Below are 20,744 nucleotides of genomic sequence, written 5' to 3'. Positions count from 1 at the left end.
AACTACGCTGCACTTTGGTCCGATCCTTTCGACAGCCGTGACAGAATCACCCACCACAAAAGGACCAAGCAGCGTGCCCAGGAGCAACAGAAATGGACTTGGGAGGAAATTCTGGACGGAAAAGGACCCTGGAGGCAGGCTGGGGAGTATCGCCGTCCGAGGGAGGAGATTGAGGCAGCTAAAGCGGAGCGGTGTCATTATGAGGTGCTGTACCAACAACGAGGCAAGGGCGAGAGACAGCCCCCCAAAACATATTTTTGGGAGGGCACACGGGAGATTGGCAGAGTCAGGTTGGAGACCTGAGCCAACTCCCCGTGCTTACTGTGGGGGGCGAGTGATCGAGCAAGCACCATGTTATTCTGAGATACGCACTGTCGCCAGTGCGCAGCTACAGCCCGGTGCGCTCGGTGCAAGCTCCTCACAGGTGCCGTGCTAGAGTTGGCATTGAGCCAGGAAGGAGTATGCCTGCTCAGCTTTCCTGGTCTCCGGTGCGTCTTCTCAGTCCAGGTTATCCTGCGCCAGCTTTACGCACGGTAACCCCAGTTCGCCAACACAAACCTGTGCGACCTGTCACAACGTTGCACGCTTGTCGGGCTACGGAGGTTATCCAGCCAGGACGGGTTGTGCCAGCCATAAGCTCCAGACCTCCAATGCGCCTCCACGGCCCAGTATACCCTGTGCCTGCTCCGCGCACCCCACCTCCAGTGACGTTCCCTAGTCCAGAACTCTCAGCGACGTTCTCTAGTCCGGTGAGACCTATTCCAGCTCCACGAAAGAAGCCTCCAGTGATGATCCATGGCCTGGAGCCTGTAGAGATGATCCATGGCCCGGAGCCTCCAGTGATGATCCATGGCGCGGAACCTGTTGTCATGATCCATGGCACAGAGCCTGCAGCGACGGTCCCCAGTCCGGCGCCTCCAGCGACGGCCTGCAGCACAGAGCCTCCAGCGGCGGCCTGTAGCCCAGAACCTCCAGCAATGATCTACAGTCCGGTTCTTTCGACGACGATCCACGGTCAGGTGGCAATAAAGCAGAAGGATCAGCGGGTGGAGCGGGGAGTGCGCCACGAACCGGAGCCGCCTCCTCTGCTGGAGGTTATGTGGACTGCATTTGAGCCGCCATAGATAATTGTCACCCTCCCTACCCTCCCTTTTGTTTTGTGGTTTCTTTTGTTTTAGGTGCATTCGGAGTCTGCACCTTGGGGGGGGGGTACTGTCACGTCCTGACCATAGTAAGATGTGATTTTCTATGGTTAGAGCGTGACGGGGGTGTTTTGTGTTTTTCTATGTTTTCTATTTCTATGTTGTTTTTTTGGGTTGATCTCCAATTGGAGGCAGCTGGTCCTCATTACCTCTGATTGGAGATCATATTTAAGTAGGGGGTTTTTCTTCCTGGGTTTTTTGGGTGATTATCTTTTGAGTAGTGTTTGTTTCTCTCTGCGTCACGGTTTGTTTTGTAAATTCAGTTATTTATGTTTTGCGAAGTTTCACGGATTTAATAAAATGTGGAACTACAACCACGCTGCACTTTGGTCCGATCCTTTCCACAGCCATGACATTTGCGCCTTATGCTACTCTAGATCATTAGATTTCATTGCCACATTGTGGTACTAGCTCAGTAGATTTCATTGCCACATTGCTACTCTGAAATGTGAGTATCTCTATTAGACATCAAGCTCAGTCTGACACTTCAGGTGAATAAAGCCAGAGGTGGTTATTTTGATTGACCGTCCGAAGTTCAAAACAGATCTTGATAATGATAATTTAAGTGTTGTGTGTATGTACTGTAGTGGATAAATGAGGAGCAAGCTCAACTGATGTGTGGGTGCAGTGTGTCAAGCTGTGATCTGGTGCATGCTCATTTATATACTGTCTGCTCACTGAAAGCACGCTCACAACCTCTCCTGTAGAGATGCTGGCTCCGTGACTCAAGTAGAGATGCAGCCATGAGCATTGCTTGTTTTGAATGTTTACAGTAGGGATGTGTGAGCTGTGTGCGCGCGCATTCACTAACAGTTGAAGTGTAACGAGTGTCGTGTGTGGAGGACCAAGACGCAACAGGGAAATGTATACTCATCTTCTCTTTTAAATATATAAAAAGGAGAAACAAAATAAACACGTATACAATTAACAGAAATGACACTAACAGTTCTGTCAGGTGACAAGCACAAAACAAAATACAACTACCCACAATCCATAATACAAACACACCCCTAATTATAGGACCTTCAATCAGAGGCAACGATAGACAGCTGCCTCCAACTGAAGGCCCCAACACCAATTAACTAAACATAGAAATACAAATGACTAGACATAACAATAACCAAAACCCTGGACTAATAAATCAAATACCCCTCTCTACATGGACACATACACACAACCACCCTGAACCACATAAAACAAATACCCCCTGCCACGTCCTGACCAAACTAAACACTAACAAATAACACCTTTACAGGTCAGAATGTGACATGAAGTCGGAAGTTAACATGCACATTAGCCAAATACATTAGAACTCAGTAGTTTTTCACAATTCCTGACATTTAATCCTAGTAAAAAGTCCCTGTCTTAGGTCAGTTAGGATCACCACTTTATTTTAAGAATGTGAAATGTCAGAATAATAGTAGAGAGAATTATTTACTTTTATTTCTTTCATTACATTCCTTGTGGGTCAGAAGTTTACAAACACTCAATTAGTATTTGGTAACATTGCCTTTAAATTGTTTAACTTGGGTCAAATGTTTCGGGTAGCCTTCCACAAGCTTCCCACAATAAGTTGGGTGAATTTTGGCCCATTCCTCCTGACAGAGCTGGTGCAACTGAGTCAGGTTTGTAGGCCTCCTTGCTCACACATGCGTTTTCAGTTCTGCCCACACATTTTCTATAGGATTGAGGTCAGGGCTTTGTGATGGCCACTCCAATACCTTGACTTTGTTGTTCTTAAGCCATTTTGCCACAACTTTGGAAGTATGCTTGGGGTCATTGTTCATTTGGAAGACCAATTTGCGACCAAGCTTTAACTTCCTGACTGACGTCTTGATGTTGCTTCAATATATCCACATAATTTTCCTCATGATGCCATCTATTTTGTGAAGTGCACCAGTCCCTCCTTCAGCAAAGCACCCCCACAACATGATGCTGCCACCCCGTGCTTCACGTTTGGCATGGTGTTCTTCGGCTTGCAAGCCTCCCCCTTTTTCCTCCAAACATAACGATGGTCATCATGGCCAAACAGTTCTATTTTTGTTTCATCAGACCAGAGGACATTTCTCCAAAAAGTATGATCTTTGTCCCCATGTGCAGTTACAAACCATAGTCTGGCTTTTTTATGGCGGTTTTGGAGCAGCGGCATCTTCCTTGCTGAGCGGCCTTTCAGGTTATGTCGATATAGGACTCGTTTTACTGTGGATATAGATACTTTTGTACCTGTTTCCTCTAGCATCTTCACGAGGTCCTTTGCTGTGGTTCTGGGATTGATTTGCACTTTTCACACTAAAGTACGTTCATCTCTAGGGGACAGAACGTGTCTCCTTCCTGAGCGGTATGACGGTTGCGTGGTCCCATGGTGTTTATACTTGCATGCTATTGTTTGTACAGATGAACGTGGTACTTTCATTCGTTTGGAAATTGCTCCCAAGGATGAACCAGACTTGTGGAGGTCTACAAATCTTGGCTGATTTCTTTTGATTTTCCCATGTTGTCAAGCAAAGAGGCAGTGAGTTTGAAGGTAGGCCACAGGTACACCTCCAATTGACTCAAATTATGTCAATTATCCTATTAGCCTATCAGAAGCTTCTAAAACCATGACATCATTTTCTGGAATTTTCCAAGCTGTTTTAAGGCACAGTCAACTTAGCGTATGTAAACTTCTAACACACTGGAATTGTGATACAGTGAATTATAAGTGAAATAATCTGTCTGTAAACAATTGTTGGAAAAATGACTTGTGTCATGCACAAAGTAGATGTCCTAACCGACTTGCCAAAACTATAGTTTGTTAACAAGAAATTTGTGGAGTGGTTGAAAAACTAGTTTTAATGATTCCAACCCAAAGTGTATGTAAACTTCCAACTTCAACTGTATACTTTATGTGGCTGACTTGAGTAATGTCTCTCCCTGCAGGAGATGACCCACTCCTGGCCTCCTCCCCTGACTGCCATCCACACTCCAGGCAAGGCTGAGCAAACCCGGTTCCCTATTCCCTCCAAGGTGAGTCCTAAAGCATATAGCCTACAACACTGTACTGTTCGTTGACAACCACAGCCAATTTATTTACTACTACTACTACCAGTACTGCTAAAGCTGCTAATACTACTACAAGTACTATTACTAATACTACTATTACCAACATCACTACTATCGGTACTACTACTAATAATAATAATAATAATATCACTATCAACACTAGTGTTGTTGCTACTACTGTCACTACTACTATCACTACTACTACTACTACTGATACTAATACTATCACTAGTATTATTAATGCTACTATTATCACTGCTAATATTACTTTTACTTCTACTATCACTACTACTTGTAATACTGCTGCTGCTGCTGCTGCTACTACTACTACTATCACTACTACTACTATCACTACTACTAATCCGACACATATCACTACTACTACTACTATCACAAATACAACTACTAATACTACCACTACTACTACTAATAATAATACTACTACTATTACTAATATCACTACTACTACTACTACTTCAGCTACTATCACTACAACTACTACTACTGTCTACTAATAATATTACTTCTGCTACCACTACTACCGCTGCTACTACAAGTACTACTATCACTACTAATAATACTACTACTACTATCACAAATACTACTACTACTATTACTACTATCACTACTACTACTACAACGATTACTACTACTACTGCTATCACTACACCTACTATTACTACTCCTTCCACTACTAATACTATCAATACTACTACGACTGCTACTACTACTACTACTGCTTCTTCTACTATTACTACTACTACTACAACTATTACTACTACTACAACTATTACTACTACTACTGCTATCACTACTACTATACTACTGCTACTATTACTACTACTACTCATACTATCACTACAGCTACTACTACAATTACTAATATCACTACTACTACTATAACTACTACTATTATTATTACCACTACTACTACCTCTACCACTGCTAGTACTACTATCAATACTACTACTGATTCATCCACTAATACTACTACTACTGCTAATACTACTACTTCTACTGCTTATTCTACTAATACTACTACATCTACAACCACAGCTACTACTCATATCATTACTACCACTAATATTACTACTACTTCTACTAGTACTACTGCTACTTCTACTAATAATATTACTTATGCTGCTACTACTACTGCTATCACTACTACTATCACAACTACTACTATCACACCAACTACTACTATTACTACTATCACAAATACTGCTACTACTACTACTGCTGCTACTGCTATCACTACTACTACTATCACAAATACTACTACTGCTACTACTATCACTACTACTACTGTCGCTACTACTATGCACTGATGCACCGAAATGACCGATATGACATTTTTGGCTGATACCGATATCCAATATTTTCCTTACCAAAATATCTGATACCGATACCAATATTTAAAATTGTATCGGCCTTTTAAGCATTCTAGTACAGTTAAATAGTTAACACACACACATGGACGCAGCGCTCTAAGGCACTGCATCTCAGTGCAAGAGGCGTCACTACAGTCCTTCGTTCGAATCCAGGCTGTATCACATACGGCCGTGATTGGGAGTCCCATAGGGCCGTGCACAATTGGCCCAGCGTCCAAGTTTGGACGGGGTAGGCCGTTATTGTAAATAAGAATTTGTTCTTAACTGACTTGCCTAGTTATGCTTGCTGCTATGATGCTGGTAAAGTTGTCTCGCGCACCTACAGTGCTGGTCATAAAAAAAGCTAGCTAGCTCATGGATGCAAACAATGTTCTTCCCCAAAAACATAGCAAGATGACAATCTGTTTCAGTACCTATAGTTAGCTAGTTATCTATATAGCTAGGTGTCATCATCTAAAATAACCCTAATTTATAAGACAGTTATTTGATTAATGGTGGTCGGACCCATGTATGTTAAGCTAGCCACAATAAGGATTAGCCACAATAGTGGACTTTGCAGTTAGCCTTCAAAATAAAAGTATGTCATTGACAGTGATGCAAATTAATACAAATCGTAGAATTATGCCACAATTGAATAGATCATGCTAACTGAGGTTGGAATGTTATATAAAATCAACAAAATACAAAAATGTGTTAATGTGACAATCTGTTATCACACTGGATGTATTAAACTTTGGAATTGCATTGGGGCATACTTATTTCACTGTACAGCCTTACCTATGGATTGTGGATCAATGACATGGGGTATCAGTCTATTCAGTGACACCCAGAGAACATTAGAACATTAGATCTTATTGTGGGACTCTGAAACAACTGTGAATTAAGCCACATGTATTGTCAACCTATATGTATTGAGCACTATTCCCGAAGAAAAACAATACTGCGTGGATGTTTTGGAGTCTGATAACTCTGAGGAGAACATTGGGAAAAAATATCTTGGGTATTGAATAGACTCCATTTCATTGATCCCCAATCCTTAGGTAAAGCTGTACAGTGTAATATGAATGTCAATACACACAATAGGCTGACTGGGGAGGTGATTTCACACAGTCACAGTCCCGTGATAAGAGCTACAACGCTAATATTGGCGTAAACTCTTCACAGTTGTGTTCTGTGGGTGTCACCGAGTAGACTGATACCCCATTTCATTGCTTAACATTCCAACCTTGTTTAACATTATCTAGTCTAAATATGGCACGATTCCACCAATTGTAACCTGCATGACCTTCAAAGAGCTCCTTTTATTTTGAAGGCAAACCTCAAATTCCACTGTTGTGCCTAATCCTTATTGTGGCTAAGTTCCCCACACATAACCCGGTCTTGTTGAGCCTCACTAGCCAGATGAAGCTAGCTGGCTACTTATAACGTTAGCTAAGGGCAACAGGGTTAAGTAGATGGCTAGCTATTTATTTTCATGAACTGAAGTTCAATTTCAATAGGCGAACAACAAGTGGCTACCTAGCTAATACTTACTCACAAGGATTCCTAAATCATTGCTAAAAATAATGAAAATGACCGCAGTTTCTGCTGGTCATTGATTTCAGGCTGTTTGTATTGGTGCTAGCTAGGTACCAAGCTAAAGCTAGCTACCCCAGAAGTTGCAGTCAAACAAATAATGCTTTATTACCAACATGGTATTGTAAACACATTGTTCGTGGCCGGTGTTTGCTTGTTTGCAGACTTTTTTTCTACAGCTTTGACAGTTCTACTGATAGTAGTGGTGGCGCTTGGATTGCACGTGCAAATTCAGAACACACAACATTCTATAATAGAACTCTGTTATTTGATGTGTCAAATTAAAAGCTATTTAACGCGTCAAATAGTGTTATTTGAGGTGTATCTTTTTTGACATGCAAAGACCCAAAGGGCGTTCCATTGTATGTCGTGAAGCATACTAGCAGTGATGCAATTACTGTGTAACTTCGGTAGGGCATCATGTGTATCGGTGCTCGACCAGTGGGCGAAAGCCAACATCACCCACGACAGAGAACGGTTGATTGTCAAGGGCAATGAATTCCATTATCTTGGCGTTAATGGATTTCACCTTTGAGTTGTCTCGCTGAAATTGTCTTACTCTTTCAAATGACTGCTCGACTTGTTGACTGCTCGAGCCACACAGCAGACATTGTGGGCTAGGTTAGGAATGCTGTGTTGCACGTGTGCGCAACATTTTATGTGGTGTCATTACGTCATGTACCTACGTTTTATAGGTATGCATGTCAGCTTTGACATTGGTTTTGCACATTGGCATTAAACTAGACATCGGGCCGCTAACGATGTTAGCATTTTTAGCTAATATCGTCCGATTCCGATATGTTCACCAAAATATCGTGCATCGCTAACTATCACAAATACTACTACGATCACAAATACTACTACTACTACTATCACTATTACTACTAATAATACTATTACTACGATCACTACTACTATTACTACGATCACTACTACTATTACTACTATCACTACTACTACTGCTACTATCACTACTATGACTATTAATACTACTACTACTATCACTACTACTACTAATATTACTACACCTACAACTACTACTACTATCACTACTAATACAACTACTACTACTATCACTACTAATACTATTATTACTACTATCACTACTACTACTTCTGCTACTACTACTATCACCACCTCTATTATTACTGCTACTATTATATCTACTACTACTATTACTACTACTATTATCAATACTACTAGTACTACTACTACTACTACTATCACTATATAGTATGCACGTCAGCTTTGACATCTGTTTTGCACATCGGCTTAAAACTAGACATCAGGCCGATAACGATGTTGTCATTTTTAGCTAATATTGTCAGATTCCGATATGTTTACCAATATATCGTGCATCCCTAACTATCTTAAATACTACTACTATCACAAATACTACCACTACAACTACTACTAATACTATCACTACTATTATTATTACGACTACCACTATCACTACTACTACTATCAATACTGCTACTACTATTAGTAGTACTACTACTACTTCTGCTACCACTACTACTACTACTACCTCTATTATCTCTACTACTACTACTATTAGTAGTACTACTACTACTTCTGCTACTACTACTGCTACTACCTCTATTATCACTACTACTACTACTATTAGTAATACTACTACTTCCTCTGCTACCACTACTACTACTACTACTACTACTACTACTACGGCTACTACTGCTATCACTACTACTACTACTACTACTACTACTACTACTACTACTACTACTGTCACTACTACTACTTCTACTACTATTACTATTACCATTACTACTACTATCACTACTTCTACTACTACTTCTAGTACTACTACTGATGCTACTACTACTATTACTACTACTACTACTACTACCACCACTATTATCACTACTACTACTACTACTGCTGCTACTACTGCTATCACTACTACTACTACTACTACTACTACTGTCACTACTACTACTTCTACTACTATTACTATTACCATTACTACTACTATCACCACTTCTACTTCTACTTCTTCTGCTACCACTACTACTACTACCTCTATTATCACTACTATTACTACTACTGCTGCTACTACTGCTATCACTACTACTACTACTACTACTGTCACTACTACTACTTCTACTACTATTACCATTACTACTACTATCACTACTTCTACTACTACTTCTAGTACTACTACTGAGGCTACTACTACTATTACTACTACTACTACTACTACCACCACGATTATCACTACTACTACAATCGCTATTACTACTGCTACTACTACTACTATCAATACTACTACAACTACTGCTACTACTACTACTTCTTCTATTAAGCAGTATTTGTTTTGTAAGCAGTAATCACATGATCTGTGTGGCAGTCAGAAGGGAGAGCTCATCCAGTAAAAGGGTCTGTATTAAATTGGACCCAAAGCTGTTGTCCTAGTGAGAGCCTGTCAGACTCTGTCACAGTAAAAGACCAGTGAGACACCCATGGCACCAGAGAGAGAGAGAGAGAGAGAGAGCATTTGTCCAAAATGGCACCCTATTCCCTACCTAGTGCACTACTTCTGACCAGGGCCCATAGGACTTCATTTGGCTGGCTGCATACACCTGCCGGATGGACTTTTTAAGAAGAAACTCCTGTCAGCTCACTTTAGCCGCACTGTAATACAGTGTGATTTAGCCCCGATATAATCCATTGTCCTTCAGCCCATTCCCCCTCTCCTCCTCCCAGCATCTGTCTGTCCTAGCCTTCACATCCTCTCCTCCTCTTCTCTCTGTGTTCGTTCCCTAGCCTCCAATCCTCTGATGCTTCTTTTTGCAGCTAAAGCCCTTTTCTTTCTGTCTTAATAGGTCTGAAGCTCATAGCTTGACCTGCCTGACATTCTTAATAATAAGCCTGTGTCTATAAATCCTGATTTAATGGTGCCATCTTTTAACTAAGACATTTTGCTGCCTACTCTAGCCCACTCACCGTACTCTGAAACAGGATTTGTGTGCTCTGTCTAATTGTATTAGTGTAAAATCAATTAAGTCCATCAGCTGAGCTATTTCCCTCCCATTTGTTCTCCTATATCACCTCACTGTGTGCTAATGTATTTCATGCACACTTGTTTTCTTTCTCTCGCTCTCTCTTTCTCGCTCGCTCCACCTCTCTCTGTCTCTGTCTCTCTCTCTCTCTCTCTCTCTCTCTGTTTCTCGCTATCTCTCTCTCTCCACCTCTCTCTCTTTCTCTCGCTCTCTCTCTCGCTCTCTCTCTCTCTCTGCTCAGGAGTCACAACACATACCCTCAGGATGCGCTGGACAAAGTAAGTCTTCTTTACATTCTTCCTACCCACACTCTGATTAAATCAGTCTGAAATGATGTTAATAGGAGGACATTATACCATGTAACAACTGGAGTGCTGTCCATTTAGGAAGAAATGTTATGATGTGTGACATATGGCAGCAAAAGCTACATTTATAATAAGCTCACTCTTGGTCAGGGTTTAATGAAAAACAACACTCTGACATTTAAATGGAAATTATTTTGCAGAGCGGTGCAATGTTCCCGTTAACAAGCCTGCAACCAAGTCTGTGCCACAGAAGTCGTGAGTATTCATTTGATTAATTGTTTTGAAAAAGCCTCGGGGGAGACATGCCGCCATGGTTTCAGCTTTGTTCCCTTGTAAAACAAGTCCCTGTGAGAAAAGCCTGCAGAATTCCCGGCTAAGAGGAGCCTTCTTCACAAACAAACAGGGCAGCTGGCATTCTCTCTCTCTCTGTTAGCCCCTCCCTGGCCTAGGCTGCACCCCCCCCCCCTCTCTCTCTTACTCCCTTGCACTCCTCAACAGCACAGCACTGACAACACTGCCTGTCTCCCCCAGTCATGCAAGACCTGGGCTACACTCAGTTTAGTGTCAAACACAGACCAAGTGTAGAGGCTGGCAGTAATGGTTGGAAGTGGCATGGCTTACAAAGGGTTATAGGGTTGTGCTTTACATTTAATTTATTCTGTCTCTCCTGAGTAACATAACAAAATAACCAGATTTCAAACTGGAATGATATAATAAACAAAGTACACAAATTAAAGATAATGCACACAAAATATTTTTGGGAAGTTACTAGAGAATGATAAAACTTGAGAATGAAGAAAAGGGCTAGTGATGTTTCTTGCTGCAAGCATTCTATCTTTTCGAATGCTCTCCAATGTTGCACAGTAGGTCCTTTTTTCCGAATTGAACACAAGATTCTGCTTTTGTGGCGCTCAATGGCAGCTCTTATTGGAGAAGTCTTCAATGATTTAACCAGTCCAAATGTTTAGAGGGAGCCTAAGGCAAGAGTGTTTGTGTCAATACCAGCTTTGTCTTGCAGAGCTAAATGCATCCACTTCAGGTCAACCAGTGTCTCTTTCTTCCCCTGCTACTATCACAGGAAATGCCGACTAAGCACAAGTTAGTAGCAGCATTAGCTTTATATTAAAACACACTTACCACGGTAGCAGTTCTATGTCTGTGTTGTGTTACGGTGCATAGAGCCTTTATTGCTCTGTTTAAACATATATCCCAGCTATACTGTCTGTGCTTACCTCTGTCCCTGTGTGTTCATATGAGACTAAACGAGTAGGAATGCAGAGATACTCTACAATGAGATAAGTGAGATTACAACTAATGGAACCACTTAGAATTTTAAAATGACATCATCTGGGTAAAGAAAACATTTTAGAAGAAAGAGAATATACAGTGACTTAGGGGCTCATTTAGACCTCGTCTTCCAGGGAGTGACCCTGTCAGCCTCAGGCTGCTGTCAGCTAACCTAGTGCAGTGACCTAGTGCAGTGATCCATGGAACGAGTAGTTCACCCTGACCATCACCCAAAATCATGAGGCTGTCTAACTCCTTGATGAGATCCACAACTAGGTACTTTTCTAACTCCTTCAAAGCCCTTATTGAACCGGACCTGTAATTCCTATCAGTTCATAACGATTAGTTTTAATGTCATATAGAGCTGGTATTCTTTATTTTTAAGCAATCTTAACAGCTGTAATTTTATTGTGAGGAACTACAGTTTTATACGAATATTTTTCTGTTTTGTCCTCTGTTGTGTGAGTGATCTCGCATGTCTAATTGTTTATGTCTAGCCTATGATGAGATCAGTTTCATGTCTGTCAGTGTGGTTACGGTAGCATTGTACTCATGAAGTCATCATCCTTACATCACAATCATGTGACAGTGTTCTCATGCTCATAGAGGAGCCAGGACACAAAGTATGCAATGAGCTCAACATACTTAACCAATGACGCTTTATTCAGTACGCTTCCTAAACAATGTCCCTGCATGCTGAACTCATTTCTTGTAAGTCCCAAACCCTGTGGGAGCAAAGCAACAAGCAAGCCCCCTTTGTTTCCATATGAATGGCTCCTGGTGATGGCTCTGTGTTCCACAGTATTTATATCAAATGGCTCTGCAGACCTAAATAAAGTCATGAAGTCATCAAAGTGGAATTCATCTCCTATCATAAGTCATGTCTGGTGGAGTGGAGTGGTAGAGAGAGAGACAGAGACAGGCAGAGAGAGAAAAAGAGAGGCAGAGAGAGGGGCAGAGAGAGAGAAATTTTCTATTTAAATATTGTAAATGTATCACTTAATCTCCAAAGTACGATTTGGCAATTGTTACGTCATGCCAATACAACCACCTACCTTGACACAACTATGACAACATAACCAACAAAAAGGGGTCACAACTCCTGTAGCTCTGTCGGACGCTGGGTATGTACATAGTCAATGGTTAGCTTTGAGGGGACTCCTTTGGTAGGTACACCTATAGCTCATCTCTTGGCAGTAGTACTGTAGACTACTTCATCACTGATCTCAACCCAGAGTCTCTTAGAGCCTTCACAGACAGTATATTTGACCTCTCAGCTTCCCTATCAAATCTAAAAATGTCAAGCAGACAACCTAAGAAAATGAACAACAATGACAAATGGTTTGATGAAGAATGCAAAAATCTAAGAAATAAATTGAGAAACCTATCTAACCAAAATCATAGAGACCCAGAAAACCTGAGCCTACGCCTTCACTATGGTAAATCGCTAAAACAATACAGAAATACACTACGGAAAAGGATGGAACAGCACATCAGAAATCAGCTCAATGTAATTGAAGAATCCATAGAATCTAACCACTTCTGGGAAAATTGGAAAACTCTAAACAAACAACAGAGTTATCTATCCAAAACGGAGATGAATGGATAAACCACTTCTCCAGTCTTTTTGGCTCTTTAACAAAGAACAAACAGCAAAAACATATACATGATCAAATACAAATCTTAGAATCAACTATTAAAGACTACCAGAACCCACTGGATTCTCGAATTACGTTGAATGAACTACAGGACAAAATACAAACCCTCCATCCTAAAAATGCCTGTGGGGTTGATGGTATCTTAAATGAAATTATAAAACATACAGACTACAAATTCCAATTGGCTATACTTAAACTCTTTAACATCATCCTCAGCTTTGGCATCTTCCCCAATATTTGGAACAAAGGTTTGATCAACCCAATCAGAAAAAGTGGAGACAAATTTGACCCCAATAACTACTGTGGGATTTGCGTCAACAGCAACCTTGGGAAAATCCTCGGCATTATCATTAACAGCAGACTCATACATTTCCTCAGTGAAAACAATGTGTTGAGCAAATGTCAGTTTGGCTTTTTACCAAATGACCATACGACAGACCACGTATTCACCCTGCACACCCTAATTGACAAACAAACAAACCACAACAAAGGCAAAGTCTTCTCATGCTTTGTTGATAAAAAAAAGCTTTAGACTCAATTTTGCATGAGGGTCTGCTGTACAAATTTATAGAAAAACATACGATATTATAAAATCCATGTGCACAAACAACAAGTGTGCGGTTAAAATTGGCAAAAAAACACATCTCTTTCCACAGGGCCAGGGGGTAAGACAGGGATCCAGCTTAAGTTCACCCTCTTCTACATATACATCAACGAATTGGCAAGGGCACAAGAACAGTCTGCAGCACCCGGCCTCACCCTACAAGAATCTGAAGTCAAATGTCTACTGTTTGCTGATGATCTTGTGCTTCTGTCCCCAACCAAGGAGGGCCTACAACAGCACCTAAATCTTCTGCACAGATTCTGTCACACCTGGGCCCTGACAGTAAATCTCAGTAAGACTAAAATAAGGGTGTTGCAAAAAAGGTCTAGTTGCCAGGACCGCAAATACAAATTCCATCTAGACACCGTTGCCCTAGAGCACACAAAAAACTATACATTCCTCGGCCTAAACATCAGCACCACAGGTAACTTTGATCGATCTGAGAGACAAGGCAAGAAGTGCCTTCTATGCTATCAAAGGGAACATAAAATTTGACATACCAGTAAAAATACTTGAATCAGTTATATGGCCCTTTATGGTTTTGAGGTCTGGAGTCTGCTCACCAACCAAGAATTCATAAAATGGGACAAACAGCAAATTGAGACTCTGCATCCAGAATTCTGCAAAAATATCCTCTGTTTACAATGTAAAACACCAAATAATGTATGCAGAGCAGAATTAGGTCGTTAACCGCTAATTATCAATATCCAGAAAAGAGCAGTTCAATTCTACATCCACCTAAAAATAAATGATTCCAAAACCTTCCATAACAAAGCAATCACCTACAGAGAAATGAACCTGGAGAAGAGACCCCAAAGCAAGCTGGTCCTGGGGCTCTGTTCACAAACACAAACAGACCCCACAGTACTTTAACTATTTCACATCAAAACAAAACTGTATATAGACATGATATGACATTTGAAATGTCTTTATTCTTTTGGAACTTTTGTCAGTGTAATGTTTACTCTACATTTTTTGTTTATTTCACTTTTGTTTATTATCTATTTCACTTGCTTTGGCAATGTAAACGTATGTTTCCCATGCCAATAAACCATTGAATTGAAATTGAATTGAGATGGAGTGAGAGAGAGAGAGAGAGAGAGAGGGAGAGAGAGAGAAAAAAAAGGTTGCCTGTTGCCTGCAGGGCTGCCATGGCAGGAGGCATCAGTCTCTAATGAGGCCTTGTGTTTGGACCTGAGCTGCATCACAACCCCCCTCTAACCACCACTCACACCCCCCTTCTGACCACCTCTTACCTCCACTCACACACACAGACCACCTCCCAAATCGCAGTTGTACCAAAGGGCCTTCGTAAAACAATCACTATTTTTCTTTAAAGCTTTTCTGCAGAAATTCTATTTGAAAGATAATGTTTGTTTGCCTCAACAGATCATTCATCGACACTAAGGTTACATGTTAGCATCACATCCCATTGCTATGAATATGCTGTTAGAATGGCATTGAATAAGGTATTGAGGAGGACCTGTACAGTAAGTTGAGCTGTAGGTTGTACTGTATGTGTTCCAAAGATACAGATTTGCAGTGAATTCATGAACACCGACTTTATATATTCAAGTGTCTTTAATAATAGCTAGATTGCTAGTTATATGTGACTAAGACAGGGGAGTTTGAAAAAAGCAGTAGTCAGATGTTTCCTACATTTCTTGAGATTAATGTAGAGAACAGAGTGGAGGCGCTCAGGCAGTCAGAGGAGATGGGGGAAAGGCGTCCGTCACATGAGTTAACACAGCCTCTTGATGTGGCACCCCAGTCAGCTCTCTGTCTCTCTCTCTTTCTCTCTTGCTTTCTTTCTCTCTCTCCTCTCACTCTCTCTCTCTCATGCTCTCGGAATCAGCCTGGGAGATGGCTCAGGGCCAATCTAAATATTCCATGTGTGTGTGTGTGTGTGTGTGTGTGTGTGTGTGTGTGTGTGTGTGTGTGTGTGTGTGTGTGTGTGTGTGTGTGTGTGTGTGTGTGTGTGTGTGTGTGTGTGGAGGGGCCAGAGAGAGGCAGGCTTGGTAGGAAGCTGTTGGAATGGCAGGAGAGGAAGGCAGAGGAGAGGGGATAAGAAAAGTGAGGGTTGGGGGGAGAGGGGTGGGTGGAGAGGAGAGGAGGGGAGAGGTGGAGGAGAAGAAAATAGAGGGGGGGTGGAGAGGATAGGAGGAGAGAGGATAGGGGAGGAGAGAGGATAGGAGAGGAAAGGGGAGGAGAGGAGAGGGGAGGAGAGAGGAGAGGGGAGGGAGAGGATAGGGGAGGGGGAGGAGAGAGGATAGGGGAGGGGAGGGGGTGATTTTATTTTATTTTGATGTTCTCATTTGGACAAATCTTCCAAGAGTCCTTTAACATTAAAATTAAATGTATAATACGATCATATTTTCACATATAACAAACACACTGTTACAGACATAATACACTAAAATATTGAACAGATACAGTTGAAGTCGGAAGTTTACATACACTTAGGTCGGAGTCATTAAAACTCGTTTTTCAATCACGCCACAAATTTCTTGTTAACAAACTATAGTTTTGGCAAGTCGGTTAGGACATCTACTTTGTGCATGACACAAGTCATTTTTCCAACAATTGTTTTTACAGACAGATTATTTCACTTATAATTAATTGTATCACAATTCCAGTGGGTCAGAAGTTTACATACAGTAATCATGGCTTTAGAAGCTTCTGATAGGCTAATTGACATAATTTGAGTCAATTGGAGGTGTACCTGTGGATGTATTTCAAGGCCTACCTTCAAACTCAGTGCCTCTTTGCTTGACATCATGGGAAAATCAAAAGAAATCAGCCAAGACCCCAGGAAAAAAATTGTAGAACGCCACAGTTCTGGTTCATCCTTGGGAGCAATTTCCAAACGCCTGACGGTACCACTACAAACAATAGTACACAAGTATAAACACCATGGGACCACGCAGCCGTCATACCGCTCAGGAAGGAAACGCGTTCTGTCTCTTAGAGATGAACGTACTTTGGTGCGAAAAGTGCAAATCAATCCCAGAACAACAGCAAAAGACCTTGTGAAGATGCTGGAGGAAACAGGTACAAAAGTATCTATAGCCACAGTAAAACGAGTCCTATATCGACATAATCTGAAAGGCCACTCAGCAAGGAAGAAGCCACTGCTCCAAAACTGCCATAAAAAAGCCAGACTACGGTTTGCTACTGCACATGGGGACAAAGATCGTACTTTTTGGAGGAATGTCCTCTGGTCTGATGAAACAAAAACAGAACTGTTTGGGCATAATGACCATTGTTATGTTTGAAGGAAAAAGGGGGATGCTTGCAAGCCGAAGAACACCATCCCAACCGTGATGCACGGGGGTGGCAGCATCATGTTGTGGGGGTGCTTTGCTGCAGGAGGGCCTGGTGCACTTCACAAAATAGATGGCATCATGAGGTAGGAAAATTATGTGGATATATTGAAGCAACATCTCAAGACATCAGTCAGGAAGTTAAAGCTTGGTCGCTACTTCCAAAGTTGTCAAAATGGCTTAAGGACAACAAAGTCAAGGTATTGGAGTGGCCATCACAAAGCCCTGACCTCAATCCCATAGAAAATGTGTGGGCAGAACTGAAAAAGCGTGTGCAAGCAAGGAGGCCTACAAACCAAGGAGGCCTACACCAGCTCTGTCAGAAGGAATGGGCCAAAATTCACCCAACTTTTTGTGGGAAGCTTGTGGAAGGCTACCCAAAGCGTTTGACCCAAGTTCAACAATTTAAAGGCAACGCTACCAAATACTAATTGAGTGTATGTAAACTTCTGACCCACTGGGAATGTGATGAAATAAATAAAAGCTGAAATAAATCATTCTCTCTACTATTATTCTGACATTTCACATTCTTAAAATAAAGTGGTGATCCTAACTGACCTAAAACAGGGAATTTTTACTAGGATTAAATGTCAGGATTTGTGAAAACTGAGTTTAAATGTATTTGGCTAAGGTGTATGTAAACTTCTGACTGTATGTATGTATGTAACTGTATGTAAATGTAAAGGTTATTTCATTTTTTTAAATAATTTAGAAAAAAAATGATTTGTCGTTATGTGGTATTGTGTGTAGATTGATGAGAGAAAATGTATGTAAACTTCCGACTTCAACTGTAAATACTGTAAATACTCTAAAAGATGAAGAATCTACCATAGTCCAGCACAACTTTTCTATGTATTATATTTAAATGGTTTAAAAGTATTGTTTGAATTTATATATTGAAATGTTTCTGGTTTGCTCAGATGGGGGTAGGGGAGGAGAGAGGAGGGGAGGGGAGAGGAGGGGAGGGGAACGGGAGAGGAGAGGAGGGGAGGAGAGAGGAGAGGGAAGGAAAGGAGTGGGGGAGAAAGGGGAGGGAAGGAGTGGAAGAGAGGGGAGCTTCCTACTACTTCAGACTAACACACACAGATGGCTGGGGGACTGATATTGGGAGTGTTGATGGTCCTCTCAGCTGACTGGTCTAAGTGACAGATCTGGAACAAAGCAGTGTCTCAGCACAGGAGGCAGAAAGACAAGCACTTTGCATGTGAGCGCCACACACGCACACACACGAAAACATACACAGAAACACACACACTCCTCCATGGGAAACCTACAGCATCTTTATTCACATCCATCCATTTCCATGTACCTGGGAACTGATTGACACAATAACTCAGAGATGGATTGAATGCTTATTTAAAAGCACACTTGTTTTAAGGCCCTCACAGTAACTGCATTTGCAGGCTTTCACTCCGGAGGGAATAGGGAATAGGAAGGTGCACTGCAAAGGTTGGAGACATTCCCTCTGAGCGGAAACTTAACAGGCCTTATGTATCTCAGCCTCCCCCTCCTCTCCTCTAGTCTTGGTAGCAGTCTTTTTAGCGAACTTTCCTATCCTGTCATTTGCCAAAGAAACTGGCGTTTAGGCAATCTCAACGTTCAGTATGCATCCGGATTTACAGCGCAGTTGCTGATTTGTACTTGGAAACAACATTCATATTTTCCATGAAAATGTTATGGAACATGGGTTGTACGCAAATATGGGGCAATATAGAATATTAATTTTAAGAACAACAATAAACAATACTGTTACGACCTGACAGCTAGACCTATTATTAGAGACGTTGGTTATTTAGTTATTATTCCAGCATGGGCCTTATTTCAGAGGAAAATTCACACTGGGTTAGTTTTTCCAAACTAGCCCCTTTAATTCCATTTTTTTCTTAATTCTATGACAGAAGCCTGGAGATTTTGATTCTAGGTGGGAAGATATTTCAGCGTCATGTCTAGACAATAAAAGGCTACACTGATCACTCATGCTTGGCTGCCAAATGTATAGGTGTCCCCATAGGCCTAATATTTAAATTGAGGAAATGTGATCATAGTCATTATTTTAGCGATCCTTGGTAGACGTCCCTCCTAATGGAAAGACCCCCCATCCTGCTGGTGTGAGCTGCTGGACAGTGTACTTGATATGCGTTTATGGTTGAGAAAGTGAACTTGCCATTTCCAAAACGGAGCTCCGTGGGGAATCGGGGATTCCCTACTTTCTGATGTGTTGCTTATACGTCAACAGCCAGGGTTACATTAAATAAGCCTAGGCAATATACGTGCGTCAGACAATATTTTTTGCTCTCTGGCTTGCATAGCACAGGTGTTGGTCACCTAAATTCACTGTAGTAGACTAAACTTAATACACTGTGTACAAAACATAGTGTACAAAACATATTTCCATGACATAGACTGACCAGGTGAATCCAGGTGACAGCTATGATCCCCTATTGATGTCAATTGTTAAATCCACTTCAATCAGTGTAGATTAATGGGAGGAGACAGGTCAAAGAAGGTTTTTTTAAGCATTGAGACAATTGAGACATGGATTGTGCAACTCAATATCAGGACGGTGTTTCTAATGTTTGGTATGCTCAGTGTATATATAACTGCTTGATGAGTGCAACTTTCCCACTAGAAAACTCAAAACCTGTCATAGTTATAGTAGACTAGGCCTAGTATATATTATGTCAGAATGCCCAATGTTTATGTTTCCAATGAAATGTATTACGTCAGAATGCCCAATGTTTATGTTTCCAATGAAATGCATTGTCAGAATGCCCAATGTTTGAATCCAATGAAATGCATTATGTCAGAATGCCCAATGTTTATGTTTCCAATGAAATGTGTTATGTCAGAATGCCCAATGTTTGTGTTTCCAATGAATGCATTATGTCGGAATGCCCAATGTTTATGTTTCCAATGAAATGCATTATGTCAGAATTCCCAATGTTTATGTTTCAAATGAAATGCATTATGTCAGAATGCCCAATGTTTGTTTCCAATGAAATGTATTATGTCGGAATGCCCAATGTTTATGTTTCAAATGAAATGCATTACGTCGGAATGCCCAATGTTTGTTTCTAGTAAAATGTATGAATTAAGTTAAAATGTCTAATTTAGAACCATCTAATTTGCAGAAACATTCTGATTGGATGATAGCGGTGAGGGTTACAGAATCAGGATCAAATATCTGATCTCCACGAGCTCATTAACCCTCCTGTTGTGTTCCGGTCGAATTGGACCGATTTACACTTTTTCTCTCTGAAAAATGTAGTTCATTTAATCTGATTGTCATAAGGTTCCATGACTTTGTCCACACAGGGCATCTAAATACATTTTG

General features: G+C 41.1%; 1 protein-coding gene across 1 annotated transcript in view; it reads left to right on the top strand.

Moving 5' to 3' along the window:
- Positions 1 to 20,744, top strand: part of LOC106611959 (AF4/FMR2 family member 2-like) — a 335,934-nt gene that overhangs the window by 188,523 nt on the left and 126,667 nt on the right. Inside the window, exons 6-8 of the mRNA XM_014212678.2 lie at positions 4,122 to 4,208; positions 10,475 to 10,511; positions 10,739 to 10,793. Of these exons, the coding sequence (XP_014068153.1) occupies positions 4,122 to 4,208; positions 10,475 to 10,511; positions 10,739 to 10,793 (179 nt within the window). The remainder of the gene's footprint in view (positions 1 to 4,121; positions 4,209 to 10,474; positions 10,512 to 10,738; positions 10,794 to 20,744) is intronic.

Source organism: Salmo salar, chromosome ssa09 (genome assembly GCF_905237065.1).
Source record: "Salmo salar chromosome ssa09, Ssal_v3.1, whole genome shotgun sequence".
In the NCBI taxonomy this organism is placed as follows: Eukaryota; Metazoa; Chordata; class Actinopteri; order Salmoniformes; family Salmonidae; genus Salmo; species Salmo salar.
This window is presented reverse-complemented; position numbering and strand designations above follow the sequence as displayed.